Consider the following 21,982-nt stretch of genomic DNA (forward strand, 5'->3'; position numbering starts at 1 on the left):
AGCTTGCACTGCCCTTCTGCCGAGAAGTGGTGGGAACGGGAACGAGCCCGCCAGGTGGTGATGATAATAACGATTGATCGAGTGGTAGTCAGTTGATATGTATTCCTGCTGCTCCGTAAGTCTTGGCTGCCTTGGCCTGTTTACTTTGCGGTCACGTGGTGGTGCACGGAGCGACCGTTGGTGACGACGCGGCGGCGCGGAAAAGTTGCTTGGGCAGCATTTCTGCCGCGGATTACCGCCCAGCATGGCAGCCGCTTCCCTCCCCCCCCCCCCCGCCCCACCCGCCGCACCCCACCATCAAATTCCCCAGGACAGCAAAATGTCAAAATTCGGACTCGTCTGCCATCTGATCCTCCGCCACGGACTTTTGTCGTAACGGCTAGAACGGCCAACCAATCCAACAAACACGTCTGCTCTTGTGCCCCGAAGGCTGCCGCGACCCGAGCCCGTCTGAAGCAGAACCTTTTTCAACGCACCCCCTTCCACGAGACACGCCTGGCAACCAACATCAAGCGCGAGCCGTGACGGTAGTTCTGGGACGACTCCGATTCCAACCTTCTCCCTCCCCCCCCCTTCGCTTGGCGAGAAGCCGTTGAAGCAGAGCCTTTTGCCCGGGATTTCGATACACAGATAGCAAATACCGCCGAGATGTCTTTAACAAACTGCCGCTTTTACGAGGAGAAGTTCCCGGAGATTGACAGCTTCGTCATGGTCAATGTCAAGCAGGTGCGTAAGAGTTTGTGGGGGAGGGTATTTGAGACATGCCAGTCTGACAGGTGTCGCAGATCGCCGAGATGGGTGCCTATGTCAAGCTTCTCGAATACGACAACATTGACGGCATGATCCTCCTCTCCGAACTGTCTAGACGTCGTATCCGAAGTATTCAGAAGCTCATTAGAGTGGGGCGCAACGAAGTTGTTGTTGTGCTTCGAGTGGACAAGGAAAAGGGTGAGTGTTGAGCTCCGAACCCGGGAGTAACATGCAGGGTGAAGCGCTTACGCATGGTCAAAAAGGATATATCGATCTTTCCAAGCGACGTGTGTCTCCCGAGGACATGGTCAAGTGCGAAGAGCGATACAACAAGAGCAAGACCGTCCACCTGATCATGCGACACGTCGCAGAAAAGACGCAAACCCCTATTGAGACCCTGTACGAGACGATTTCTTGGCCACTGAACAAGAAGTTTGGTCATGCCATTGACGCTTTCAAGCTGTCCATCACGTATGTTTCTTTGTCCCGGTCCGACAGATGAGGCTCCAGGTAAGCAGTGCAGGTTTGCTAACGGCTTACCCAGCAACCCCGAGATTTGGAACGACATCGTGTTCCCCAGCAAAGCTGTCGAGGACGAGTTGAAGCTCTACATTACCAAGCGACTCACGCCCCAGCGAACCAAGGTCCGAGCCGATATCGAGGTCACCTGCTTTGGCTACGAGGGTATCGACGCCGTCAAGACGGCCCTGAGAACTGCCGAGGCGGGCAACGATGCCGAGGAGGCCAATGCCGATAAGCAAGTCAAAGTCAAGCTCGTCTCTCCTCCCTTGTACGTCCTCACCAGCACCTCGTTCGACAAGAACCAAGGCATCACCCAGTTGCAGCAAGCTATCGAAGGCATAAGGAAAAGCATAGAAGGTGCCGGGGGCAACCTTAGCGTCAAGATGGAGCCCAAAGCCGTAACGGAGAGCGACGACGCCGAGCTGCAGGCTCTGATGGAGAAGAGGGAACGCGAGAACGCCGAAGTCAGTGGCGATGAAAGCTTGAGCGAAAGCGACGACAATATCCCAGAAACCATCTAAGTTCGGCCACCCTTGCAGCAGGTCTGGATTTAAAAAAAAAAATGGCTCGTGGCAATGAAGCGAGCAGGTTTGCGAGTCGTGGGGTGTGGAAAAAGGGGGGCGAAGGCTTGTGAGATGGGAGTGAACGGGGGTGTTGCATGGCCAAGCCGCTGTCTCTATCGCGTCAGTCTGGAAACGGACCTGGAGCTGAGGCAGACTTGGCCAATTTTTTTTTCCCCTCCTCTTTTCATCTTGTACTTGAAGGAATGCGGTTGCACGGCGAGAAGGTGGTGGCGAGCGAAACTAAATGTTGGCTCATCTGCAGCGGCACGTGACGCGTGCAAAAGCGGCGTTGGAGATTGATAAAAGAAGATGAATGACTACCCTAGGTAGTGATGGTTTTTTTTTCGAGTTGCATTGACACGCTGCGATGGAAAGATGATATGTATGGTTGTGTTGTGCCTGGTGTGTAAGTTGGCAATGCCGCTGGACTTGTCTTGGCCGTGGAAGCGTGCTGGCCTGGCTTTTTAAAGACACCCCCCCTCCCCCCCGACCCACAGTACAGACAACAGAGCTTCGGGTCGGCAAGAAGCAGGCAGCATCAGCATCAGCATCAGCCTCAGCATCAGCTTTCAACGCCAACGAGCAACGCCTGCTTTGCGCTTTTCGATGCTCGACGCACCCAGCGACTCTCGACCATGTGGGCGCGGATCCGAGAGCACATTCGAGCGCCGAGAAACCACATCGGCAGAGCCATTGCCGCGAATCTCGTCGGCTTCGCTACGTGGATTCCCGTCATGGCGTGGTTCAACCTCCACGTGGCCGAGCTGACGCTCGTGGACGGGGCGTCCATGTACCCCTTTATGAACGAGGACAAAGACTCGACGCTGCGCAGGGACCTGGTCCTCAACTACAAGTGGTCGCCGCTGGATGGCCTGCAGCGAGGCATGGTCGTGACGCTGAGGTTGGTCGTCAAATCGTTTCCTTGGCAAAGAAAAAAAAAAAAAAAAAAAAAAAAAAAGCCAGTTTTGCTTACAGCCCGACCGCAGGAGCCCGGTGCACCCGGAGGTGACGGCCATCAAGCGGGTGGTCGGCCTGGAGGGCGACGTGGTGAGGACGAGGCGGCCGTATCCGGTGCAGACGGTCAGGATTCCGCAGGGCCATGTGTGGGTGGAGGGGGATGGGCGCCCGGGGTCGAGCCTGGACAGCAACACGTACGGGCCGGTGTCGCAGCGCCTGCTGACGGGCAGGGTCACGCACATTGTGTATCCGTGGAGGAAGTTTGGGCCGGTGAGGTGGTGGGAGCACGGGCGGCGGCTGGTCGAGTGAAGCGGGATGGCGGGAAGGAGGAAATGGCCAGGAGATCTGGTGCGTTTGGTGATGGAAAGCCTGGCGGCATCGAAGCTCGAGGTTTGCCTGACCCGGGGAGGCACACGGCGCAGAAGGTATTTAGCCCTTGAGTGTTGATCGACTGCGGTCAGCGTTTGCAGGAGCCTGGTCAGACATGTGGTTGGACGTTTGGTTAGACGGACGTCTGGTACGTTCTGGTTGGTTTTGCGGCCCGAGAGCTGCCTTGAGCCTTGACGAGTTTGGCCCTTTTGTTTGGGCAAGTCAACATGGGCTGACGCCCGCTGAGTTGCCTGCGTGGCGCGGCAGCCCAGGTCACCACAGCGCGGCGGACGGGCCTGGCCGCATCCACCTTCGCTAAATAATACGCCAGCAGGTACCTGGTAGAGCCACTGGGGCCTTTTCTTCAATTGTCTGGTGCGGCCTGGTCACTCCGTGTACTTCTCACGCCAGCGCCACGGCGGCCAGCGACTTCAACCCTGCGCGGCACATTTTCCGTGTTTTGCTCGATTTTTTTTTGACTTTTTTTTTTTTTTTATATTTTTGACTCGGCTTTCTGGCCGCTGCCTCTTGCGTCCCGCGGCAGCGTGTTGGTCTCGTGATTTGCATGCAATTCGGCAACGTATGTACCAACATCAACCTCCCCTGACTGACATCTCCACTTTCGGATTCCAGCCGACTTTTTTTTTTTTTTTTTTTTTTTTTTTTTTCTCCCTCCCTCCCACCCGTCGTCAGCGCTTCCTTCCACCTCGACTCGACTGCGACTCATCCAACAGCGACGTCGGGCGCCCATTGGTAAAGCCGAGTCGCCTCCTCGCCTTCCCTCGCAATGCCCGCGCACTCCCGAGCAGCTTGACGGATACAAGTAAACCTCACAGGGGCCTGACCGCGGCCGTACCATGAAAGGCGGTGATGTGGAGGCTGAAGGCCGACCGCCCTACCTCCATGTACGTTGGGGAAAATGCACAACCACGGCAACGAGACATGGGGGGGTTTTTTTTTGTTTTTTGTTTTTTTTTTGTTTTTTGGCTCCTGTCTTTCCTCTCTCTCTGCCTTCTAACCCGTCTTCCCCGTTCTCGTCTAGGCCATGATTGCCGGCGGCTTTGGCGGGTCGACGGGCGACCTGCTCATGCATTCCCTCGACACGGTCAAGACGCGACAGCAGGGCGACCCCAACACGCCGCCAAAGTACACGTCGCTGGGGCGGTCGTACTACACCATCTGGAGGCAAGAGGGCCTCCGGCGAGGCCTGTACGGCGGATGGGTCCCGGCCCTGGGAGGCTCGTTCCCCGGCACCGTCCTGTTCTTCGGCACGTACGAATGGGGCAAGCGCTTCCTGATAGACCACGGCCTGCAGCAGCACCTGGCATATCTCTCGGCGGGTAAGCACTCCCCAGTCTCTGCTTGGCCTGCTTCTCTCTGGCCTGCTTCTTTGGCCTGCTTCTTCGGCCGGAACGCGCTGGCTCACTCTCGCGACGTCGTCGTCCCAACCCAGCCTTCCTCGGCGACCTCGCCGCGTCGGTCGTCTACGTCCCGTCCGAGGTCCTCAAGACCCGGCTGCAGCTGCAGGGCCGCTACAACAACCCGCACTTCAGGTCCGGCTACAACTACCGCGGCACCGTGGACGCCGCCCGCACGATTGTGCGCTCCGAGGGCGCCGCCGCCCTCTTCCACGGCTACAAGGCCACCCTGTACCGGGACCTGCCCTTCTCGGCCCTGCAGTTCATGTTCTGGGAGCAGTTCCACGCCTGGGCCAGGGCGTACAAGCAGAGCCGCCAGATCGGCATGCCGCTGGAGCTGCTGACCGGCGCCGCGGCCGGCGGCCTGGCCGGCGTCCTCACCTGCCCCCTCGACGTGGTCAAGACGAGGCTGCAGACCCAGGTCACCACCCCCCCGGACGACCAGGCCGTCGGCAAGCTCAAGGAGGCCGCCGCCGCCGCGCTGCAGGACCAGAAACGGCGCATATCCACCTCGTCCCCGAGCACGCACCGCCCCCAGCCCGGCGCCATGGCCCTGCGCACCTCGTCCGTCCTCACCGGCCTCAAGGTCATCTACCAGACCGAAGGGATCGCCGGCTGGTTCCGCGGCGTCGGGCCCCGCGGCATGTGGACCTTTATCCAGAGCGGCTGCATGCTGTTCCTGTACCAGCGACTGCTGCACCAGCTCAAAGTTGTGTTTCCGGCCGACCGCGACGAACCACGAGTGCACCTTGCCGCGTGATTTTTTTTTTCATTTTTCATTTTTTTTTCATCAATCGGTCAAACGGTATAGACTCTACGGAACAGCGGGATAGGAAAGTGTACAACCGACGCGCCATTTTTTTTCCCGGTCCCGAAATCACATGGATTTCTTGGCAAGGATGCGAGGAGGCAGGGACTGACTGTATCATGGTATCAGGGAGGGGGGGGGAAAAACCTTGTTTAATAGCACGGCATGCAAAAGACGGCACGGAAGCAGAAGCGGAAAGAGAGAAGAGAAAGAATATAGAGGCCCGCATCATTGGCGTTTTGCGGGGTCAAGTCGGGTTTCATATGTAAATCCGCATGCTTGTCCCCTTTTGGTTTTTGTCAAAAAGCCATGTACATGTACATAGCCGGCTTGTGGCCATAGGCAGCCAACTCTCCAAATACGACAGTTATATAACGACTGACTGACTGCCTCCCTGGGTGGTATCGCAGGATTGCCCTTTGCCTTTGCCCAATCTAACCGATGAGTGAGTGAATCCCGGGGGAGGGGGTTGGGAAACAGCCCTCGCTTCGATTCCTCACTCACTCGCAACGCCGACGGGTGTCTATAGAAGAAGAAACGAAGAAAAGTAGAGAGAGAGCGACAGAGAGAGAGAGAGAGAGAGAGAAACAAAAGAGTCCTCGTCAGCTCGGGGCCCGCGACGACTTGCGCCACCTCAGCCGTCGCTTTCGCCCTCGTGCTCGACGGGCCATTCCTCAAACTCATCAAGTCGCTCGACGAGCTGATCTCGCGCCAAGCAGACGGGAATGGCCACGGTCAGGGCGTTCCACACGCTCTGATGCCGGTCCATGAAATGCACGTCGACGTGGAAACTGACGTACGCCGTGTCCCCCTTTGCGCTGTCGACGGTGAGGAGGAAAACGCTCGAGCGGAGCACGAAGAGGCCGTACACCACGGGCGGAACGCGTCTGTACGCAGGCCCGTCTTGATCCGCGGCGGGGCCGGCCTCTTCTTCCTGGCGGTCGAGCATCATCGGCTTCTGGTCCTGCTGGTCCTTGTCGGCGCCCATGTCCAGCAGATACTTGTCCAAGAGCGCCGCCGAGGCGTTGTCTCTCGTCAGGGCGACGTGGTTGACGGCCCAGAAGGTCTCGTCGCGGTCGACTTTGAGGAACTCTCGCTGCATGGTGGCCAGCGCGCGCATGCGCCTCTGCATAGCGGCCGTGATGTCCTGTTCGCTGAGCTGGGGGTCGAGCACGGCGGTGAAGATGTTGGGCACGATCCGCAGGCCGGAGAAGCCGCCGTCCTCTGCCGCCCACGCCAAGTACCTGTCGAGGGACCTTTTGATGACGAGGGGTGCCTTGTCCCGGAGGCCGGACTGGACGGTGGTGCGAACAGATGATGTAAGGTCTATGAGGCGCAGAAGCGCCGTCGTGGCTGTTGGCAAACCAGCACGTTAGATGGACCCGTTTCACTTTGATAAGGATTCCCCTTGGGTAGGAGAGGTGGAGCGATGACGCGGACAGAAGAAAAAGAAGGAAAATGAGAGAAATGTAGTGAATGAGTCAAGTCCAAGGGAAGAGGCCGACAGTTTCCTTCCGCGACCTGGACCACATACCTTGGAAATCCTTCCCGGATCGAGCATACACAACGGGAGGCAGCCCATCGTTATCCGTTTGGAAAACAGTATCCACCACAGGGATGCCTCGGAAATCCACGTCCCAATGTCCCGGGAGTATCGGCCTCTCCCCTCTCTGGAATAAAATCTCGAAAAGGTGCTCCTCGTCTTCGGCCCACGTACTCGCGCCGGGGTAGCTCTCCTTCTCTCGCTGCAGCTCCAAACTTGTGTCTGAATCTATGACAATGGGTGCGTCGCTCTCGTATCCTGCATCCAGGGCTGCTACGGGAGAGGTCTTGGTCCTCTTCCCCTCTTCTTCTTCCTCTTCCTCTTGCTTGACTTTGATGGCTTTCGTGTTGTTGGATCCGGTGTTGGATCCGGTGTTGGAGGCCGGAGCGTTAGGTGCGGGCGTCTTGCGGCGCGTCCGTGGTGTGCTACCCATCTCTTCTTCCTCCTGCTGCAACGCCCGCAGAAAGAGGGCGAGAAATGCCTAGTTTGAAAAAAAGAAGACGTGCTGAAAATCGATTGGTCCGACGAACAGGAGCTGTGGTACGATGAGGTGGAACATTCAGGCGCGGCTCATACGAGAACAGGCTTTTGTGTACAGGCGTCTAGGCTGGAGTTTTTCCTTCTTCGTCATAGATCGCGGCGTGGAACAATGGGGCTGGAGTAGCACCGAAGAGGGCAATCAGAGCGCTGATTGGATTCGGTGCCGAGTGGCATGATGAAACTGTCAACTGAGAAGGAATCGTGACGGGGCTCTTGACCAGGAGGAAGTCCGAGGGACAATAGAGAGTGGCAGGCAGCGCAGGCTCGGGACGGGCAAGCAATCAGTCACAGCCTCGAGAGACTGGGCTTGCCGGCGATGGCATTGCAGTGCTGGCAGCAGTTGGGGACGTGGTGAAGGACCGGGGCATGTACGTCGAAAGAAACACCTACTTGAATGTTGCATCTTTGTTCAGAGGATCGAAAGTAGTCGGCGGCATCCGCTGCCAAGCAGCGTCACTAAACAGCGCCACTAAGCAGCGCCACTGGGCCACACCGCGCGGGATGCACTGGTTCAGGCCCCACCCAGTCTTCTGACGTCCTGACGTCCTCGTACCAGACTCGTACCCCCGCGCAACGTGCGCCTTATCCGAGATACGGAGTACTCCGTGCACTGAGCACTGTGCTGCAACTCCGAGACGTAATTGGAGAACCGTGAGTTGGCGATGCGGATGCAGAGCGGGGTGCAGGCAGACGTGGTTACCCTCGTCTGTAGGCTCGAGACACACGATGTGACGTACGCTCGCTGACTGTCACGCCAGCCAGGTCGGTGCATGGCAATTGGACCCCGCAAGCACGAGCATACCAGACTATATCAAGGGCCGGACTCTGCTGCTGCACCGCCGGCCCTTGGCTGGACAAGTTCAAGCCCCAATCCCTCTCTGCTCACGGGAGTACAAGGAAATCCAAAATGGCCGCCGAACCTGCCATTCCCACAACGCAGATCCGAGTTGCGTCGCCCAACGGTCCCGTCACGAGGACGATTCTTCAGACTCCTCTGCGAGATGCCCTTGCATCCGAGATACCCGTCATCGATGTCTCGGCCATATTTGGTTCCTCGCTGGCCGACCGCCAAAACGTCGCTCGACAGGTCAACCACGCGGCCACCAACATTGGCTTCTTCTACATCAAGAACCACGGAATCGACCCATCTGCCATAGACGCAACCTACCAAGCTGCGCTCAGCTTCTACCGCCAGGACCTCGACAAGAAGTTGGAAGCCACCATGACCCAGAGCTCTCACTACAACGGATATCGCGCCCCTGACACGCAAAGGCTGAATCCCGAAGAGGGAATCGATGTTCGAGAGAGCTTCTCCGTGTCGTATGACCCGAGAGATGACCCGCAAGTGAGCAGCCTGCAGGACATCCCGCCAGGCGCAATGCAGCACCTTGGTATAGAGCATCACCACTTCTCCAAGACGCAGCACGTGCCGGGCTTCAGGCAGGCAGTCAAGGCTTACTTTGCGGCCTGTCTTTCGCTCGCGAGGGCCCTCACGCGTACCTTTGCGCTTTCGCTGGCTCTCCCGGAGACGGCATTGGATGGCAAAGTCGCCTACCCAAACGCCACGTTGAACATGAACTACTACCCTCCCATCCCCAGCAGCGCCCGTCTCCCTCTCGCACCGACGGATTTCGACGCCACCAGGGTCTCGATCGGCTCTCACACCGACTTCCAGTTCTTCACCATCCTGTGGCAAGACATGGTCGGTGGCCTGCAAGTGCTCAATCGGGATGGGCAGTGGATCAAGGCCAAGCCCATACCCGGTACTTTGATCGTCAACATTGCCGACTTGCTGCAGAGAATCACCAATGACAGATATGTCAGCACCATTCACAGAGCGCAGAACTGGAGCGGCAAGGAGCGAATCAGCCTGGCCTTTTTCTGGGGGTTCGGTCTCCACGAGACGTGCGGCGTGTTGGACAGCTGTGTTGCCGAAGGGCAGGAGAAGAAGTATCCAGAGGTTCGATGCCTGGACTGGCTGAGGAAGCGGGTAAATGACATGACGGAGGTGGAACGGGAGAGCAAGGGGCCGTGATGGATGAGCGTAGGGCCATGGCAGCCGAAACGCCAAGTCGCAGCTAAGCTGAAGTTGACGGCAAGCATCCGTCGCCAGGAATGGTGTTTTGCCTGTCCACCACCTTGTGCAAAGAGCGGCAATGATATTGTGATTCGGGCAAGGCGACCGTCATTTGCTGCAGGCATCTCGGGAAAATTCAGCGCATCGGTCATCGAAAGACGGCTGCATATATTCCATCGGCAGGGTTGCGAGTACGATGGGTGGGTGTGCAGTAAATAATAAGTGTATAGAGAGTTGTACGGAGTACGGAGTTGCACCAACTTGGCAAACTGCCATGCCTGATTACGTAACCACCCCTTGGTCTGGCTTTCGAGAGCTGCAAGTTCAAAAGATTTTGGAGCGTCTCATGACTTTGCCGCGACAAGCCTTTGGCACAATCCACGTCGCAATGGCTGAAGCAGTCAAGGCAGCGGCTCGCCAGCTGCCGTCCTTCCGGCTCGGCCAGAAAAAGGTTTTTCTGTAGGCATCAGAGCCCGAGCATTCCCCGTGTCCTCGCGCTGCATCGCCGCCCACAAACATGTCCTGCGCTAATCGCCGCCGTCTTGCCCACCCCCCAGGCCAAACCACGTCATCACCTTGCTGCGAAAGGAGCATCTGCCCCCCAACGAGGCCTGCTTCCAGGTCCCGCTGCGATTCACCAAGCTCGACCTCCGCGACTACCTGTGGAACCTGTACAACGTCGAGGTCACCAAGGTCCGGGCCTACGTCAAGCAGCAGCCGTTGACGCAGCGCGATTCCCACTCGCGCTCCTGGTACCGGCCGCAGTCGCAGAAAATCATGACGGTCGAGCTGGCCAAGCCGTTCCAGTGGCCGGACCTGCCGACCGACCTGGAGCCGTGGTCCCACGAGCTGTGGACGATGCGGGAGGGCTTGAACGAGAAGCGCCGAGAGCAACAGGCCAACAAGAGCGAGTTCAAGATTCCGCTCAAGAGCGCCGAGCCGTTGTCAAGGGAGAGACGAGAGCTGGCTGCTTTGGCGAAGAAGATGGTCGAGGGGGAGGTCAAGTGGTCCAATGATGTCGTGCTGGATCCGAAGTGGGATGCTCTGTTGGCAAAGGAAGGGGCTGCTGCTAGGCCCAAGCAAGCCAAGGCGTTGACGACAAAGGAATGACGGGGGAGGGGGGGAAATTGGGAATCGAAAAAGGCTGTGCATGTCGGCAGCCTTCCTGTTTGATGTTGTTGAAGAGGGTGGCTACTACTGAGCTTGTACGATGCGCAGGCACAACTGTACATTAACGTAGGTTGTAAATAAGGATGCTGGCGCAGAAGGCAAAAAAAAAAGAAAAAAAAAAGAAGAAGAACAAGAAAGAAACAGAGGAAGAAACACAGTCTTTTATTCTCTTTAAAGAGGCTACGTTTCCTGGCAATACTTGCATCAAGGACCAGCCCGTGATGTCGCTTTGGGCTCCTTTTGCTGCCAGTATCGCTCGCCCTGGAACTGCAAGACTTGGTCTCCCCAGCTCCACCAGCCAGCGGTCAGGTTGCGGGCAAATACCTCCAACGCGGGATAGCTTTCGCCGAGAATTTCCTCAAACAAGCCTCGCAGGCTGGGTTTTCTGGAATGAACATCCGGCGCCGCAACAATGACTTTGGGCCGGAGCAAAGCCGGGGCCGGAGCGCCGATGCGCTTCGCCACGAGCATCTTTTCCCACGGCTTCCTCCACGTCGAATCGACATCGAACACGGGTTCCCCCAAGCTCGTGATTTTCAGCCAGGTCCATTCGCAGACCAGTTCCACACCCCATGAAGCGAACACTCCCCCGGGGCGCGTTAGGAGCTCGGGAATGTCGGTCTTGTTGGTGATCCAGACTGCGACGAGGCCGTCGCTGGCCAAGCGCGCCGCTATGGGGATGCTCGTCAGCAGTGCCTTCATCTCAGCGAGGTTCATCACGGTGGCATAGTTTCCAGCCCGCCTCCTGGCCGAGCGGTTGGGCCACGGGGGATCGAGGACGACGAGCTTGAAGGCGGGCGCCGTCTCGAGGAACTCCCGTCCAAGTTGGGCGATGGATCCGTGCAAGGCAGTGGCGTTGGGGACGGGGATGGTGGTGCTGTTGCCGGGGTCGTCTTGGTTGTCTTGGTTGTCGGGGGCGCAGACTCTGGGGAGATGGTAGGGTCCCGGGTGGTTGTCGCGGAGGAACAGCAGCGCGCTTCGCACCGACGCCGCCGTCATCAAGTCGTTGATCTGGGCGGCGGGGGCTTGGGCCGGCCAGTCGGGCGCGCGGCTGCCACGGCGACGGCGGCCATGTCGTCGTGGATCCGGCGTCGGGAAGGGATCCCGGGGCGGCGGGCGGCAGTAGACCCGGCGCGGAGGCTGCTGGCCCGGCGGCACTTGCGCCTCCTCCAGGGAACGCGGGATATCGAGCAGGACGACGCTGCGATTGTGGAGGCTGCTTTGGAATATGATGCTAGAGGGGGTGCCGGCGTTGCGTTGACTGGGCGTAGACATGAAGATGACGTAACGCGCATGTCAGAACAGAAAAGAAAAGAAGGGAAGGAGGGAAGAAAAACAAACGAAATATCTACTCCTCAGGCCAGGCCAACGGGGCAAACCGGTCGCAAAGCCGCATTGCACGCATCGACTGGCTCGGAAAACATGGGCCGAATTGGATAAACCGGCAAGAGTGGCGCTTCCGCGCCCGACGCCGGCGCTGCCTTGCCTTCCCTTCCGCCATGGCAAGTGGATAGGTACGGATTACATGTAACGAGAGGCTGAGGGGCTCTCGGCAATCCTCGGCTGGAAGCGCCCTTGGTGGCTGCTCTCCCCACTCGCTGTGCCTGTGCTGTGCGGTGCGGTGTGAAGGTGTCAGCAAGTTGCAACGCACTTGGCGGGCAGAGGTGAGGTTCCACTACGTCCTTCCATCAACATTGCGTTTCGACCTTGAGCCGAAACGCACACAACTCTCTCTCTTTCTCATCGGCAAGAGGGCAAGAGAGAAAAGACGGAGCCAAGAATCTCGTCCCTGCGCCGGCCTTCTTTACGACTACCACGTCGGCATGCGGCTTCGGTAATCTCCCGACCCTCTCCCGACCCTCTCCTATCCCCCCCCCCCCCCCCGCCTCTCTCCTCCTGAGCCCGCGCGGCTGTTTGGTAATCCGGAATGCCCACGTCTTCAACCTTTGCGGATCATGCGTCCATGACGGAGCTCGCTCGCGACAAGGTTCGCCAACATGTAGGAGCCACCGCCTCCGCCCCCTTGGCCAAGCACAGGCACGACCCGCCTGTTTGTCCGACAGACGAGGACACGGCACCTCGAAACAACACCCGGTCCTGGGATTATGTCTGGAGATCCGGAGTCGCGGGAGGTGTGGCCGGCTGCGCTGTACGTTTCGACTTCCCTTCCCACTAACCCTCCCTTGGCTGTTTCCTTCTCCGTCAGGATGTTATGGCTCATCAGTTCTTTTGCGTGGTTTCCTTTTTGTGGTTCCTACGCGGCAGGGCAAAACCATTGTCGCGCCCCTAGACCGGGTCAAGATCCTCTTCCAAGCGAGCAACCCCCAATTCGCAAAGTACACGGGCTCGTCGTTTGGCGTCGTCGCCGCCACAAAGGACATTTACCGCGCCGAGGGTGCCATGGGCCTCTTCCGCGGCCACTCTGCCACGCTGTTGCGCATCTTCCCCTACGCCGGCATCAAGTTCCTGGCGTACGAGCAGATCCGCGCCAAGATCATCCCCCAGAGGGAATACGAGACGCCGCTGCGCCGCCTTCTCAGCGGCAGCCTGGCGGGAGTCACGTCCGTCTTCTTCACCTATCCCTTGGAAGTCGCCCGCGTGCGGCTGGCGTTCGAGACGAAGCGGGACGCTCGCTCCTCCCTGACGTCCATCTGGCGGCAGATCTACAACGAGCGGCCCGCCGCGAAGCCCGCCGCGAAAGGGGTCTCGGAAGCCGCGGGGTCACTTGTTGACCCTCGGGGAGGGCTCGTCAACTTTTATCGGGGCTTCTTCCCGACTCTCCTGGGCATGCTCCCGTACGCGGGCATGTCGTTCCTCACCCACGACACCGTCTCCGACCTTTTGCGCCACCCGTCCATCGCCAAGCACACCACGCTGCCGAAGCGAAGGACTCAGGCCTCCGACAAGCCTGCATCGCTGCGCTCGTGGGCCGAACTCACCAGCGGCGGCATTGCCGGCCTCATTGCGCAGACCTGTTCGTATCCCCTCGAAGTGATTCGGCGGCGCATGCAAGTCAGCGGAGCCGTGGGTGACGGCCACAAGATGCGTCTCGGCGAAACAGCAGTCCTCGTCTTTCGTGAGCGCGGCTTCCGCGGCTTCTTTGTCGGCCTCACCATTGGCTACGTCAAGATCATTCCCATGGCCGCTGTGAGCTTCTATACATATGAACGCATGAAGTTGATCCTGGGTATATGAGCCGGTGGGCTTTGCTAGGATAGTGATTCCCCTTTCCTCTTTTCTCTCTGTCTCTCTCTCTCTCTCTCTTTCCCATGGCTGTATCAGCGGGACTCATGTGCGAATGGGTGGCTTAGAGGGTGGCTTATGCTGGGTTAGTTTCAATCGGCTCTTGTTCATTTTGAGGCGTCGGCGCACGAAGGGGCATTGACAAGAATTGGAGGCGGCTCGTTTGATATCAGAGTCGCGACAGAACACATATATTGGATGGAGCAATACGGCGAGGTTTCCCGTGACGGGCATGGAAGGCATATTACGACACGATAGTAAATGCACTGAATTCATGCCATGTCCAAAACATGCTTGATTCGCCGTGCGCCTTTTTTTCCCTTTAGAGATCTTCATTACTTCATTCTTTTGTTTGTCCAATTTCTTAGTGAACTCAGCCAGCTCAGAGGAGCTTGTCGCAGACGTTGCCGCGACAAGAAGTGGAAAGAAAAAAGCAGAAGAAAAGAGAGAAAGAGGACACCAGGTCTCAGGGACAGGCTACGGACCAACTCCAAATTCTTGAAAAGAGTATCCAGATGAAATCCCACTGCTCCAACGACGGTATATAGGTTTTCCTCCCGGGTCTCGGGTTTCCTATATAGAGAAGTACTGCTAGGGAGTAGTTGGCTGGCGTCGCTGGGGCCCAGGAGCTTTACCCACGGTCTTTGCCGCCCATCTGTCTGCACGACGTCTCGCAAACGCGCCTTGACTGTCTCGGTTCTTGGGCAGCAGAGGTGGAACTGGACGGGACAGGTGCCGGGGACGAAACCCGACGAAGGACTAAGACGCTGCGGGGGAGGCCTACGGCGATAGATGATTGCTGCGTGGGAGATCAATCACCTACGGCAGCGGGACATCCATTGCAGCAGCTATCTGTGGCACCAGACATTCCTCGCGGTAGGCATCCAGCACAGGAGGCATCAGGTAGTTGTTATGGCCGTCGTTGGAATCAAGGCCTCTTATGAACGTTTGTATTTATTCATTAGAAATTGGTAGGGGAACGGACTAATATTCATCCGCCCGGCCGCTTCCCCTTGCTTCTCCCGGCGGCCTTGGCACAGAAGTAATCGACACCCAGTGTCCGGATTACTATATATGTAGCTACGGTGCCGGGCCTGCTGCACCTCGCACCTCGTAAAGCACGCTGAATCAAAGACGGCAACAGGAGTGCGAAGGAGAGGCCCTGACTCTCCAAAAGCAGACACCATCATGGACACCAACCTGGAGAGCTTGGCGGACTCGCAGAGGCCACAGGCTATCCAAACTGTCCGGGGAGGTCGGGGTTTGGGGAGAACGCAAAACTCCGCCCCCCAAAGTCCGGCAGAGGCAGCACCTCTTGCGGACGGGCTTCGCAGCCAGCGTCATTCCTGCGATCCTGGACATCCCTTGTCTTCTTCTTCCCTTCGCCTCGCCCTTTACTGTTCCATTCTGTCTCACTCTCTTCCGGTCTATTCCATCTTTTGCGCGGACAAACCGTTCTCGGCGCCAAGGCTCCGAACCGCCTCTTCTCAGCCATGGGACGGCAGTGGCGCCACCAGCCCATTGCGTGCCAGTCTTGCCGTCGCCGCAAGATACGCTGTTCTCGAAAGTTCCCATGCTCCAACTGCACCTCTCGAGGCATTTCCTGTCTTCAGTTTTACGCGCCAGAATCCCATGCTGAGCACTCTCCTGTGACGGGGCCTGGTCCTGGTCCTCTTGCCCTACCAGAGCTTCCGCAGCAGCAGCAGCAGCAGCAGCAGCAGCAGCAGCAGCCGCGGCGGCAAGATCACAACCACGATGCAAAGGCGCATCAGCAACGCAGAGCTAGCGAGCAAGACTCTCCCCCTCTTCCAGGCGCAGATATTCAAGCTCGGCTTGCTAGGCTGGAGCAATGCGTTTCCCTGCTCGGCGTGTCGGAGCAGCCCCGCGGCGAAGCCAGAGTTGCCTGCGTTCCCTCGCCCAACGACGGTGAACCGTCAGCTGCTCCGGCGTTACCATCCGCCGTGCAGCACCTCTCGGAGGATGCCCTCCAACTGGGAAGCCGATGCATTCATCTAAACCCCTCGACGAGATCATCGGTAGGCCTTGACCTATGTTTTGTCGTTGTGGCTCGCTTGTTGCAGCATCAAAAAAGACAGGGACGCTGATGACGAACCTTTTTTCGGGGTGAATAGCAAGCATCTCTCTTTTCTGATGTTGGCGTTGTATACCACTTGTCCCCCATCAGAGCGATTAGAAAGCCTTGCTGCATCTTGCAAGACGCGGGATGGGCTGGTGGAGGAGGATCCCCCCAGATATGCTTCGTGCTGCCGTTTTACCACGAGGCATGCCTCATCCTGCAGACGTTCGTGGCCGACTGCGCCACTTCGTGCTTCAGGGCTCCTGTCCCGTCACTGCTGCTCTCGATACAAGGCATCTACGCAAGCATACAGCAGCAGATTCGGGTGAACACGGAGGACTTGCTCCTGCTCATGGCCATGACTGCCGCCGTGACATATGTCTGCTCCGCCGATGACAGTGTTTGCACCCTGTACTCGAACCACTCGGAGGCCAACGCCCATTGCAGCACGTGGGTAGAGGCCGGCTTTGCGCTCTCCGACGAACTGAAACGCGGCGGCCAGACGGGCATTGTGTGTCTCCAAGGCCACAGGGTGCTGTTGATGGTTTCCTGCTACCTGGAAGGAATGTCTCTGCGGAATCGCAGCCTGCTCACGACCTCGATCGCAATGGCTCGTGCCATGGGCCTTCACCGCGTAGACTTGCCAGGACAAGACCATACTTTACGACCAGCAATGGACCTTGAGACCGCACGTCGAATATGGTGGGACCTTGTAGTAATCGACTGGTGAGTTTGACCCCCCCCCCCCCTTTCCCCGAACAGGACTCCATTGCCTTGGACGAGGTGAGAGAAAGCTCATCCAGGCTCAAGGCTGCTTTCCGTCTTTCCCGGCTCCCATGAGCAAGTGTACACCATCCAGCCAAATCACATGGCCGTCAATAAGCCCAGCGTTGTCGGTGTCGTTCACGAGATCGATGCAAAGCAAGCCGCGTCTCCCACCACCCCATTTCAGCTGCAGCAGTACCAGGAGCTTGCCACCGACGTGGCCTACTTCCGGGCTCGCATCCACCTCGCCGAACTCGCCCGGGAATACACCGACAGCTCCCCCATATCCGCCGCCAGGACAAAGAACGACACGTATCAACACCTGCTGGACTACGAGGCCAAGCTGGACGCGTATCAGGAAAGCCTGCCGCAAGTCTTCCAGCCGTGCGCGCGCAGCAACTACGCGCCGAGGCCCAAGACGCAACAGCTCGTCCTGCAACGCACACAGCTCAACTGCGTCATCTACATTACGAAATGCATCCTGCACCTCCAGTACATGGCCCTCCACAACGCCGACCCCAGATACGCGCCTTCCCGCAAGACGTGCTCCGACTGCGCGCGCGACATTATCCGCATGCACAGGAACTACCGGACACACTGCCCCTGGATCATCCCGAAACTCAAGACGACCACGTTCCTCCGAGCCCTCATCCTCGCCAACGCAGTCTTCCTGCTCGACCTCTGCTCGGGACCCGCCACCGCGAGTCTGGAAAAGGATCGGCCCGACGGCCTCGAGGGATGGAAGCTGCTCGGCCTCATGTGGGGCGACTCCAACCTGGTGGACCAGTTCCTCGAGTTTGCCACGCACATGCTCGCCAAGTACGGCGTTTGCCCGTCCACCATGGCGGAGCTGACCGAGGCCTTGCCCGCCGAGGTGAGGTGGAGGCACCTAGCCAACGGGAGCGCGTATGAGTCGCCCGCGGCGGTGCCGCCCCCAGGCGAAGCGGGTCTGCTGCTGCCCGTGGCGGCGCCCACGGAGACGGACCAGAAGTGGCAGATGCTCGGGGCGGACTTTGACCCGAGGACCATAAGTTGGGATAACGTGCTGTGGGGGTTCGACGCGTTTATGTGAGGGAAGGCTGCGAGTGGGCGTGCATTGTTTAGAGCGGGCGGCTGTATGCAACAGCATGTGCAGTTGCATCAAGCAGGCAATGAATATGCATCTGCAGCCAAAGCAGCAAAGCATATCGGCGTCATGGCCCATGCATGGCCAATGCCGAAAGTGCCCGCCTCGCCCTCGTCTGCCAAGAACCGGCGCTTGATCTGGATGCCGTTCTAGAAAGTGACTCGAGCCCCGTGACGAGCTCCGCTGCCGTTCCTTCAGACAGGCAGCACTGGGCGCGCCCGTGTGGCAGCAAAAGCCGGCAGACGACGGCTGTTGACGTGATGCGGCGCCGCCGCTACGGGGCCTCCGGACAGCGAGCCGCAAAAGCCAACTGCGCAATGCAAAATCCATCATCATGCCTTTCGTAAATCTATCTATGTCGTTGGCACAGAACAGCGGAAAACCTCGCTCAAGGAAAAAAAAAAAAATCTTTGCTCAACAATCAATCCCCCCTCGCTCCCTTTCACCGTCTCGACGCGCTGGCCACCACCGTTCGAAAGTTTGCCAGGACGTCCTTGTCCACGTTCACGGCCCACTGCTCCTCGAACGCGGCCTCGCCGCCCACCCTGGCAACAAGGTCCCGCAGCCTGGCACTGACAAACTCAAACGTCGGGACGGCGTGGACCGGGTCCCTGGCCGCGGACTGCTGCTCCGCCAGGGTCTTGGGGGTGTCGTACTCGGTCGGCTGCACCTCGTCCCACACGAGGGCGTCGCGCCCGCCCAGGACGCCCTCTTGCACCTCGAGGATCACCACGGTCCACAGGTCAAAGTAGTCCTGGAGCTTGGCCAGCGCGAGCTCCTGCACCGGCGGGGGCAGCTCCAGGAGCCTGGTGAGGCCGAGCAGGTACAGCTTTTGCCGCTCCGTGTGGTCCATGGACCGGCCGTGGGAGAACCACTCCGACGAGAGCCAGGGCCAGACTTGGTCCGGGCCGCCGAACGCGTCGAGCATCTGCGCGAAGATGCTGGGCTCGGCCAGCGCCAACCGCGACAGGATCGCGAGGTAGTCTCCTTCCGTGACGGCGTTGAGCCTGCTGATCTTTCTGTTGGGGCCGGTGGTCTGGTGCGCTTCCCAGGCCTCGTGGAGGTTGGCCATGATCTTGCTCAGGAAGCCCGTCTCGAGCATGTCTTGGATCACGACCGAGATGCCCTTGGACCCGCCCAGCTCAGTGGCGGCCCGGATGAGGTGCTCGACACAGACCGTACCCAGGCGGACCTGCTCTCGGCTGTTGGAGTCGAGCGTGCCTGCCAGCGCCGACAAGACCTGCCGGCGCAGCCCGTCTTCCAGCATGGACGAAGGAGCAATTACGATGTAGGACTCGATGGCGGCGAGAGCTTGCGCTGCCGTTTCTTGCTGGTATTCCAGCAGAGGGAGCGCCATGTGTGCCAGCTCGACCACCTCGGGCGCAAGTGGTGTCTTGCTCTGCATGAGAATCGCGTTCCACAGCTCGAGCGACTCGTCAATGAGGTGGACATGGAGATCGGATCCCGGTCTCGCCGCCTCCGAGAGCAGAGGTATCATGAAGCTTTGGTACCGCTGGGAGGTGTGGCCCATGCTCATGACCAGCGCTGCAAATATGGCTATGACGGCTTGCTTGATCATGTACTCCTCCGCGGCAGAGTTCTGCCATATCCTGGGGAGCGCCGACATCAGCAGGTCGCCAAACTGTGACACTTGCTCCTCCATACGCGTGACCAGTATTCGGACGGATTCGAGAATAGCCAGCTTTGCTTCGTCAATATCCGAACTCTCAATCAGGTGAATGAGCTGAGACAGCACATCGGACGTGTAGGGCAGGAACGCCTCCACGCTAAAGTCCAGCTCGTCCGCGATCCATCGGAGCTGTCTTGCCGCGGTTATCCGCACCACCAAGTCGTTTGTCTCGTCATTCGGATTCAGGAAGTGCTGGAAGATCTGGTAGACCAAGGGTCTGCTGCTATCTGCCAACTTGACCGGCGCCCATTGGCTGATGAGAATGGCTATGCGTCTCCGCAGGACCTTGTAAAGGCCTCCCTGTTGCCGTGCATCATTTGCAATCGTTGACGACAGCAGAGCATCAAAGTCAAACACGTCGGCGACGTGAGCAGCAGCTAGACCCATGGCTGTGTATACCGCCTCTTTGGTGGCAATGTCAGACTGGGGTGATTGCGCGGTTTGGAAATAAGACAGCAAAGGAGGGATGATTAGCTGCTTGAAGTTGGTGAGCAAGTCCAAAAAGAGCTTCTCCGCGCACGGGCGAACCTCCCATTCGTAAGCGCTCCCCTCACTTTGTTCTTGCTGTTCCCATTCTTCAGGGTCTTCCTCCCATGCCTCTAGATCCGAGCGCCTAAACAGGAAAAGGTGAGTGATTATGCAGTTGACCATTGAAATGACCAGGTCGTCCTTCAGCAGCTCCGTCTTGATGGTGGCCCTGGCCCGTTCTTGCTCCAGCTTGGTCTCTGGGGAGCGATACTTGAATGTCTGCTGAGGGTAGAAGGCTATCCTGACACAGGTTCGAAGTATGATTAAGCCCTTCAACGCCAGACGTTCCTGCAGGGGGCCCTCGGTCTTGGCTTTGGACGCGTCACCGTCTCCTGAACCATGACGTATCCCGCCAGATGTGTCAAAGACGTCGGCAAACTTTGACACCAAATCCCAGTAGGCATGGACGAGTGGAAGAGAGTTGGGCAAGAGGGAAAAGCTTGCCGCGTGCCTGTCGGCCATGTTGATGTGCAGCTTTGTGAACTGGAGGAGATGCTTCCCCACGACATCCTTGTACGTAGACGGAACAGCTGCGTCTTGGCCGACAAAGCCGAGAAGTTGGCCAAACTGGTCTTGCGACAGGGTCCAGAATTTTTGGACAGATTCATCGCTATGTGGTTTCTCGTATCCGGAAATGACAAGACGTCGAAGAGTCTTGAGCGTGAACAAACTATTGAGCATGGCTATGCTGACGTGACTCTCCGACCCCTGGTTGCTGGTGAGGAATGAGAGCCATGAAGCGGACTTTTCTGCGTAGATTTCGCTCAAGACGTATACGATTTCGGGCGTGACCGATTGCAACGCAGTTTGCGACTTTCGCAAGCGAGCCGTGCCCAGCTCCTTGACCACTCGGAGGAGGATTTGAAGGGTGCCGAATAACTGCTGCTGATTCCCATCCTTTGTAGAGCGTAGAAGGCCAATGATGCTCGGCAGAGCACCGGGCCAATCAGTCGGGTAGTCTATTCTGACGACCTTGGCTATCACGAGCGCGTTATGCATGGCCAAGGTGCGCTCTTGTTCGTCAACGGTGCCCTGGAGGAGCCGAGAGCGGATCAAGTCCTTTTCTTCCGGTTTCAGCCCACTTTTGGACTGAGAATACATTCTCCAGTACCTGTCGATGCCATTCTTGAGCGTGATGATGGCCAAAAAGCGGACATTGTTGGGAGCAGACTTGTCGAGATAGACGCCCTAACTGCGGTGTCAGAAGCAGCCCAGCCGTTGCGCCCCCCCCTCACCTTTGCCTTCCCCCTCGCCCCGTCGTTTCCTCCTTGGCCGGACCTGCGGTGGTTGAGAGCAGACGTACTTGTAAGGAAGAGTAGTAGCCCGGTGCCTGCTCCCAAGCCGAGAGTTGCTGCCCGGCAGCTTGTCTCTGGGTGGTATCGTTCGAGGTGGCCGACTGCAACGCTCGGCACAGGTCTTCCAACGTCAGAGGATTCGCCTCGCCGGGCACTTCTACGGCGAAGCTCATGACGGCGGCTCCCTTTCTGTTTCCCGAGTGGCCGTTTTTGTACTATCGAGGCCTGGAGTCAACGGAGCTTGGGGACCGGCGAGCGCATCCACGTCGACGTTTGCCCAGAATTCGGGATGAAAAAAAGGGAAAGGGCAAAAAAAAAAAAAAAAAAAAAAGGTGACGAAATTTGAGTGGTTCACGGTTGGGATGTCCCGCCAGTGCCACCACAGCGCTGCAGCTTTAGTGTGCGGAGGGGCAGCTAGTCCAATGGTTCAAGGCCGAAACAATTGACGTCCTGGAATGGAGGGGTAGCGCTGGAGAGAGGCCGTTTTGAGCAAAAGCCCAACAACCCACGACAAGTAACCGCCGATCAATCGAGAACCGTA

At 58.3% G+C, this 21,982-nt stretch overlaps 10 protein-coding genes across 10 annotated transcripts; 7 read left to right on the forward strand and 3 right to left on the reverse strand.

Moving 5' to 3' along the window:
* Positions 1–648: 648 nt before the first annotated feature.
* On the forward strand, positions 649–1,793 carry UV8b_01553 (uncharacterized protein; the record flags this gene model as incomplete). Its single annotated transcript, XM_043139051.1, has 4 exons — positions 649–726; positions 786–948; positions 1,014–1,221; positions 1,295–1,793. 4 exons carry the CDS (start codon positions 649–651, stop codon positions 1,791–1,793), a joined length of 948 nt encoding a protein of 315 aa, XP_042994985.1.
* Positions 1,794–2,470: 677 nt separating this feature from the next.
* Positions 2,471–3,101, forward strand: UV8b_01554 (uncharacterized protein; the record flags this gene model as incomplete). Its single annotated transcript, XM_043139052.1, has 2 exons — positions 2,471–2,736; positions 2,822–3,101. The coding sequence occupies 2 exons, from the start codon at positions 2,471–2,473 to the stop codon at positions 3,099–3,101; spliced, it is 546 nt and encodes a 181-aa protein (XP_042994986.1).
* Positions 3,102–4,018: 917 nt separating this feature from the next.
* On the forward strand, positions 4,019–5,339 carry UV8b_01555 (uncharacterized protein; the record flags this gene model as incomplete). Its single annotated transcript, XM_043139053.1, has 3 exons — positions 4,019–4,066; positions 4,204–4,501; positions 4,615–5,339. The coding sequence occupies 3 exons, from the start codon at positions 4,019–4,021 to the stop codon at positions 5,337–5,339; spliced, it is 1,071 nt and encodes a 356-aa protein (XP_042994987.1).
* A 682-nt stretch (positions 5,340–6,021) lies between these two features.
* UV8b_01556 (uncharacterized protein) lies at positions 6,022–7,363 on the reverse strand (the record flags this gene model as incomplete). Its single annotated transcript, XM_043139054.1, has 2 exons — positions 6,022–6,740; positions 6,922–7,363. 2 exons carry the CDS (start codon positions 7,361–7,363, stop codon positions 6,022–6,024), a joined length of 1,161 nt encoding a protein of 386 aa, XP_042994988.1.
* Positions 7,364–8,377: 1,014 nt separating this feature from the next.
* UV8b_01557 (uncharacterized protein) lies at positions 8,378–9,505 on the forward strand (the record flags this gene model as incomplete). Its single annotated transcript, XM_043139055.1, has 1 exon — positions 8,378–9,505. One exon carries the CDS (start codon positions 8,378–8,380, stop codon positions 9,503–9,505), a length of 1,128 nt encoding a protein of 375 aa, XP_042994989.1.
* A 430-nt stretch (positions 9,506–9,935) lies between these two features.
* Positions 9,936–10,657, forward strand: UV8b_01558 (uncharacterized protein; the record flags this gene model as incomplete). The annotated part of the gene is made up of 2 exons (XM_043139056.1): positions 9,936–10,006; positions 10,105–10,657. 2 exons carry the CDS (start codon positions 9,936–9,938, stop codon positions 10,655–10,657), a joined length of 624 nt encoding a protein of 207 aa, XP_042994990.1.
* A 264-nt stretch (positions 10,658–10,921) lies between these two features.
* Positions 10,922–11,992, reverse strand: UV8b_01559 (uncharacterized protein; the record flags this gene model as incomplete). Its single annotated transcript, XM_043139057.1, has 1 exon — positions 10,922–11,992. One exon carries the CDS (start codon positions 11,990–11,992, stop codon positions 10,922–10,924), a length of 1,071 nt encoding a protein of 356 aa, XP_042994991.1.
* A 652-nt stretch (positions 11,993–12,644) lies between these two features.
* Positions 12,645–13,912, forward strand: UV8b_01560 (uncharacterized protein; the record flags this gene model as incomplete). The annotated part of the gene is made up of 2 exons (XM_043139058.1): positions 12,645–12,866; positions 12,983–13,912. 2 exons carry the CDS (start codon positions 12,645–12,647, stop codon positions 13,910–13,912), a joined length of 1,152 nt encoding a protein of 383 aa, XP_042994992.1.
* A 1,541-nt stretch (positions 13,913–15,453) lies between these two features.
* Positions 15,454–17,874, forward strand: UV8b_01561 (uncharacterized protein; the record flags this gene model as incomplete). The annotated part of the gene is made up of 3 exons (XM_043139059.1): positions 15,454–15,996; positions 16,093–16,763; positions 16,848–17,874. 3 exons carry the CDS (start codon positions 15,454–15,456, stop codon positions 17,872–17,874), a joined length of 2,241 nt encoding a protein of 746 aa, XP_042994993.1.
* A 496-nt stretch (positions 17,875–18,370) lies between these two features.
* Positions 18,371–21,614, reverse strand: UV8b_01562 (uncharacterized protein; the record flags this gene model as incomplete). The annotated part of the gene is made up of 2 exons (XM_043139060.1): positions 18,371–21,334; positions 21,450–21,614. 2 exons carry the CDS (start codon positions 21,612–21,614, stop codon positions 18,371–18,373), a joined length of 3,129 nt encoding a protein of 1,042 aa, XP_042994994.1.
* Between the last annotated feature and the right edge of the window lie 368 nt (positions 21,615–21,982).

The sequence above is a fragment of the Ustilaginoidea virens genome, chromosome 1, assembly GCF_000687475.1.
Source record: "Ustilaginoidea virens chromosome 1, complete sequence".
NCBI lineage: Eukaryota > Fungi > Ascomycota > Sordariomycetes > Hypocreales > Clavicipitaceae > Ustilaginoidea > Ustilaginoidea virens.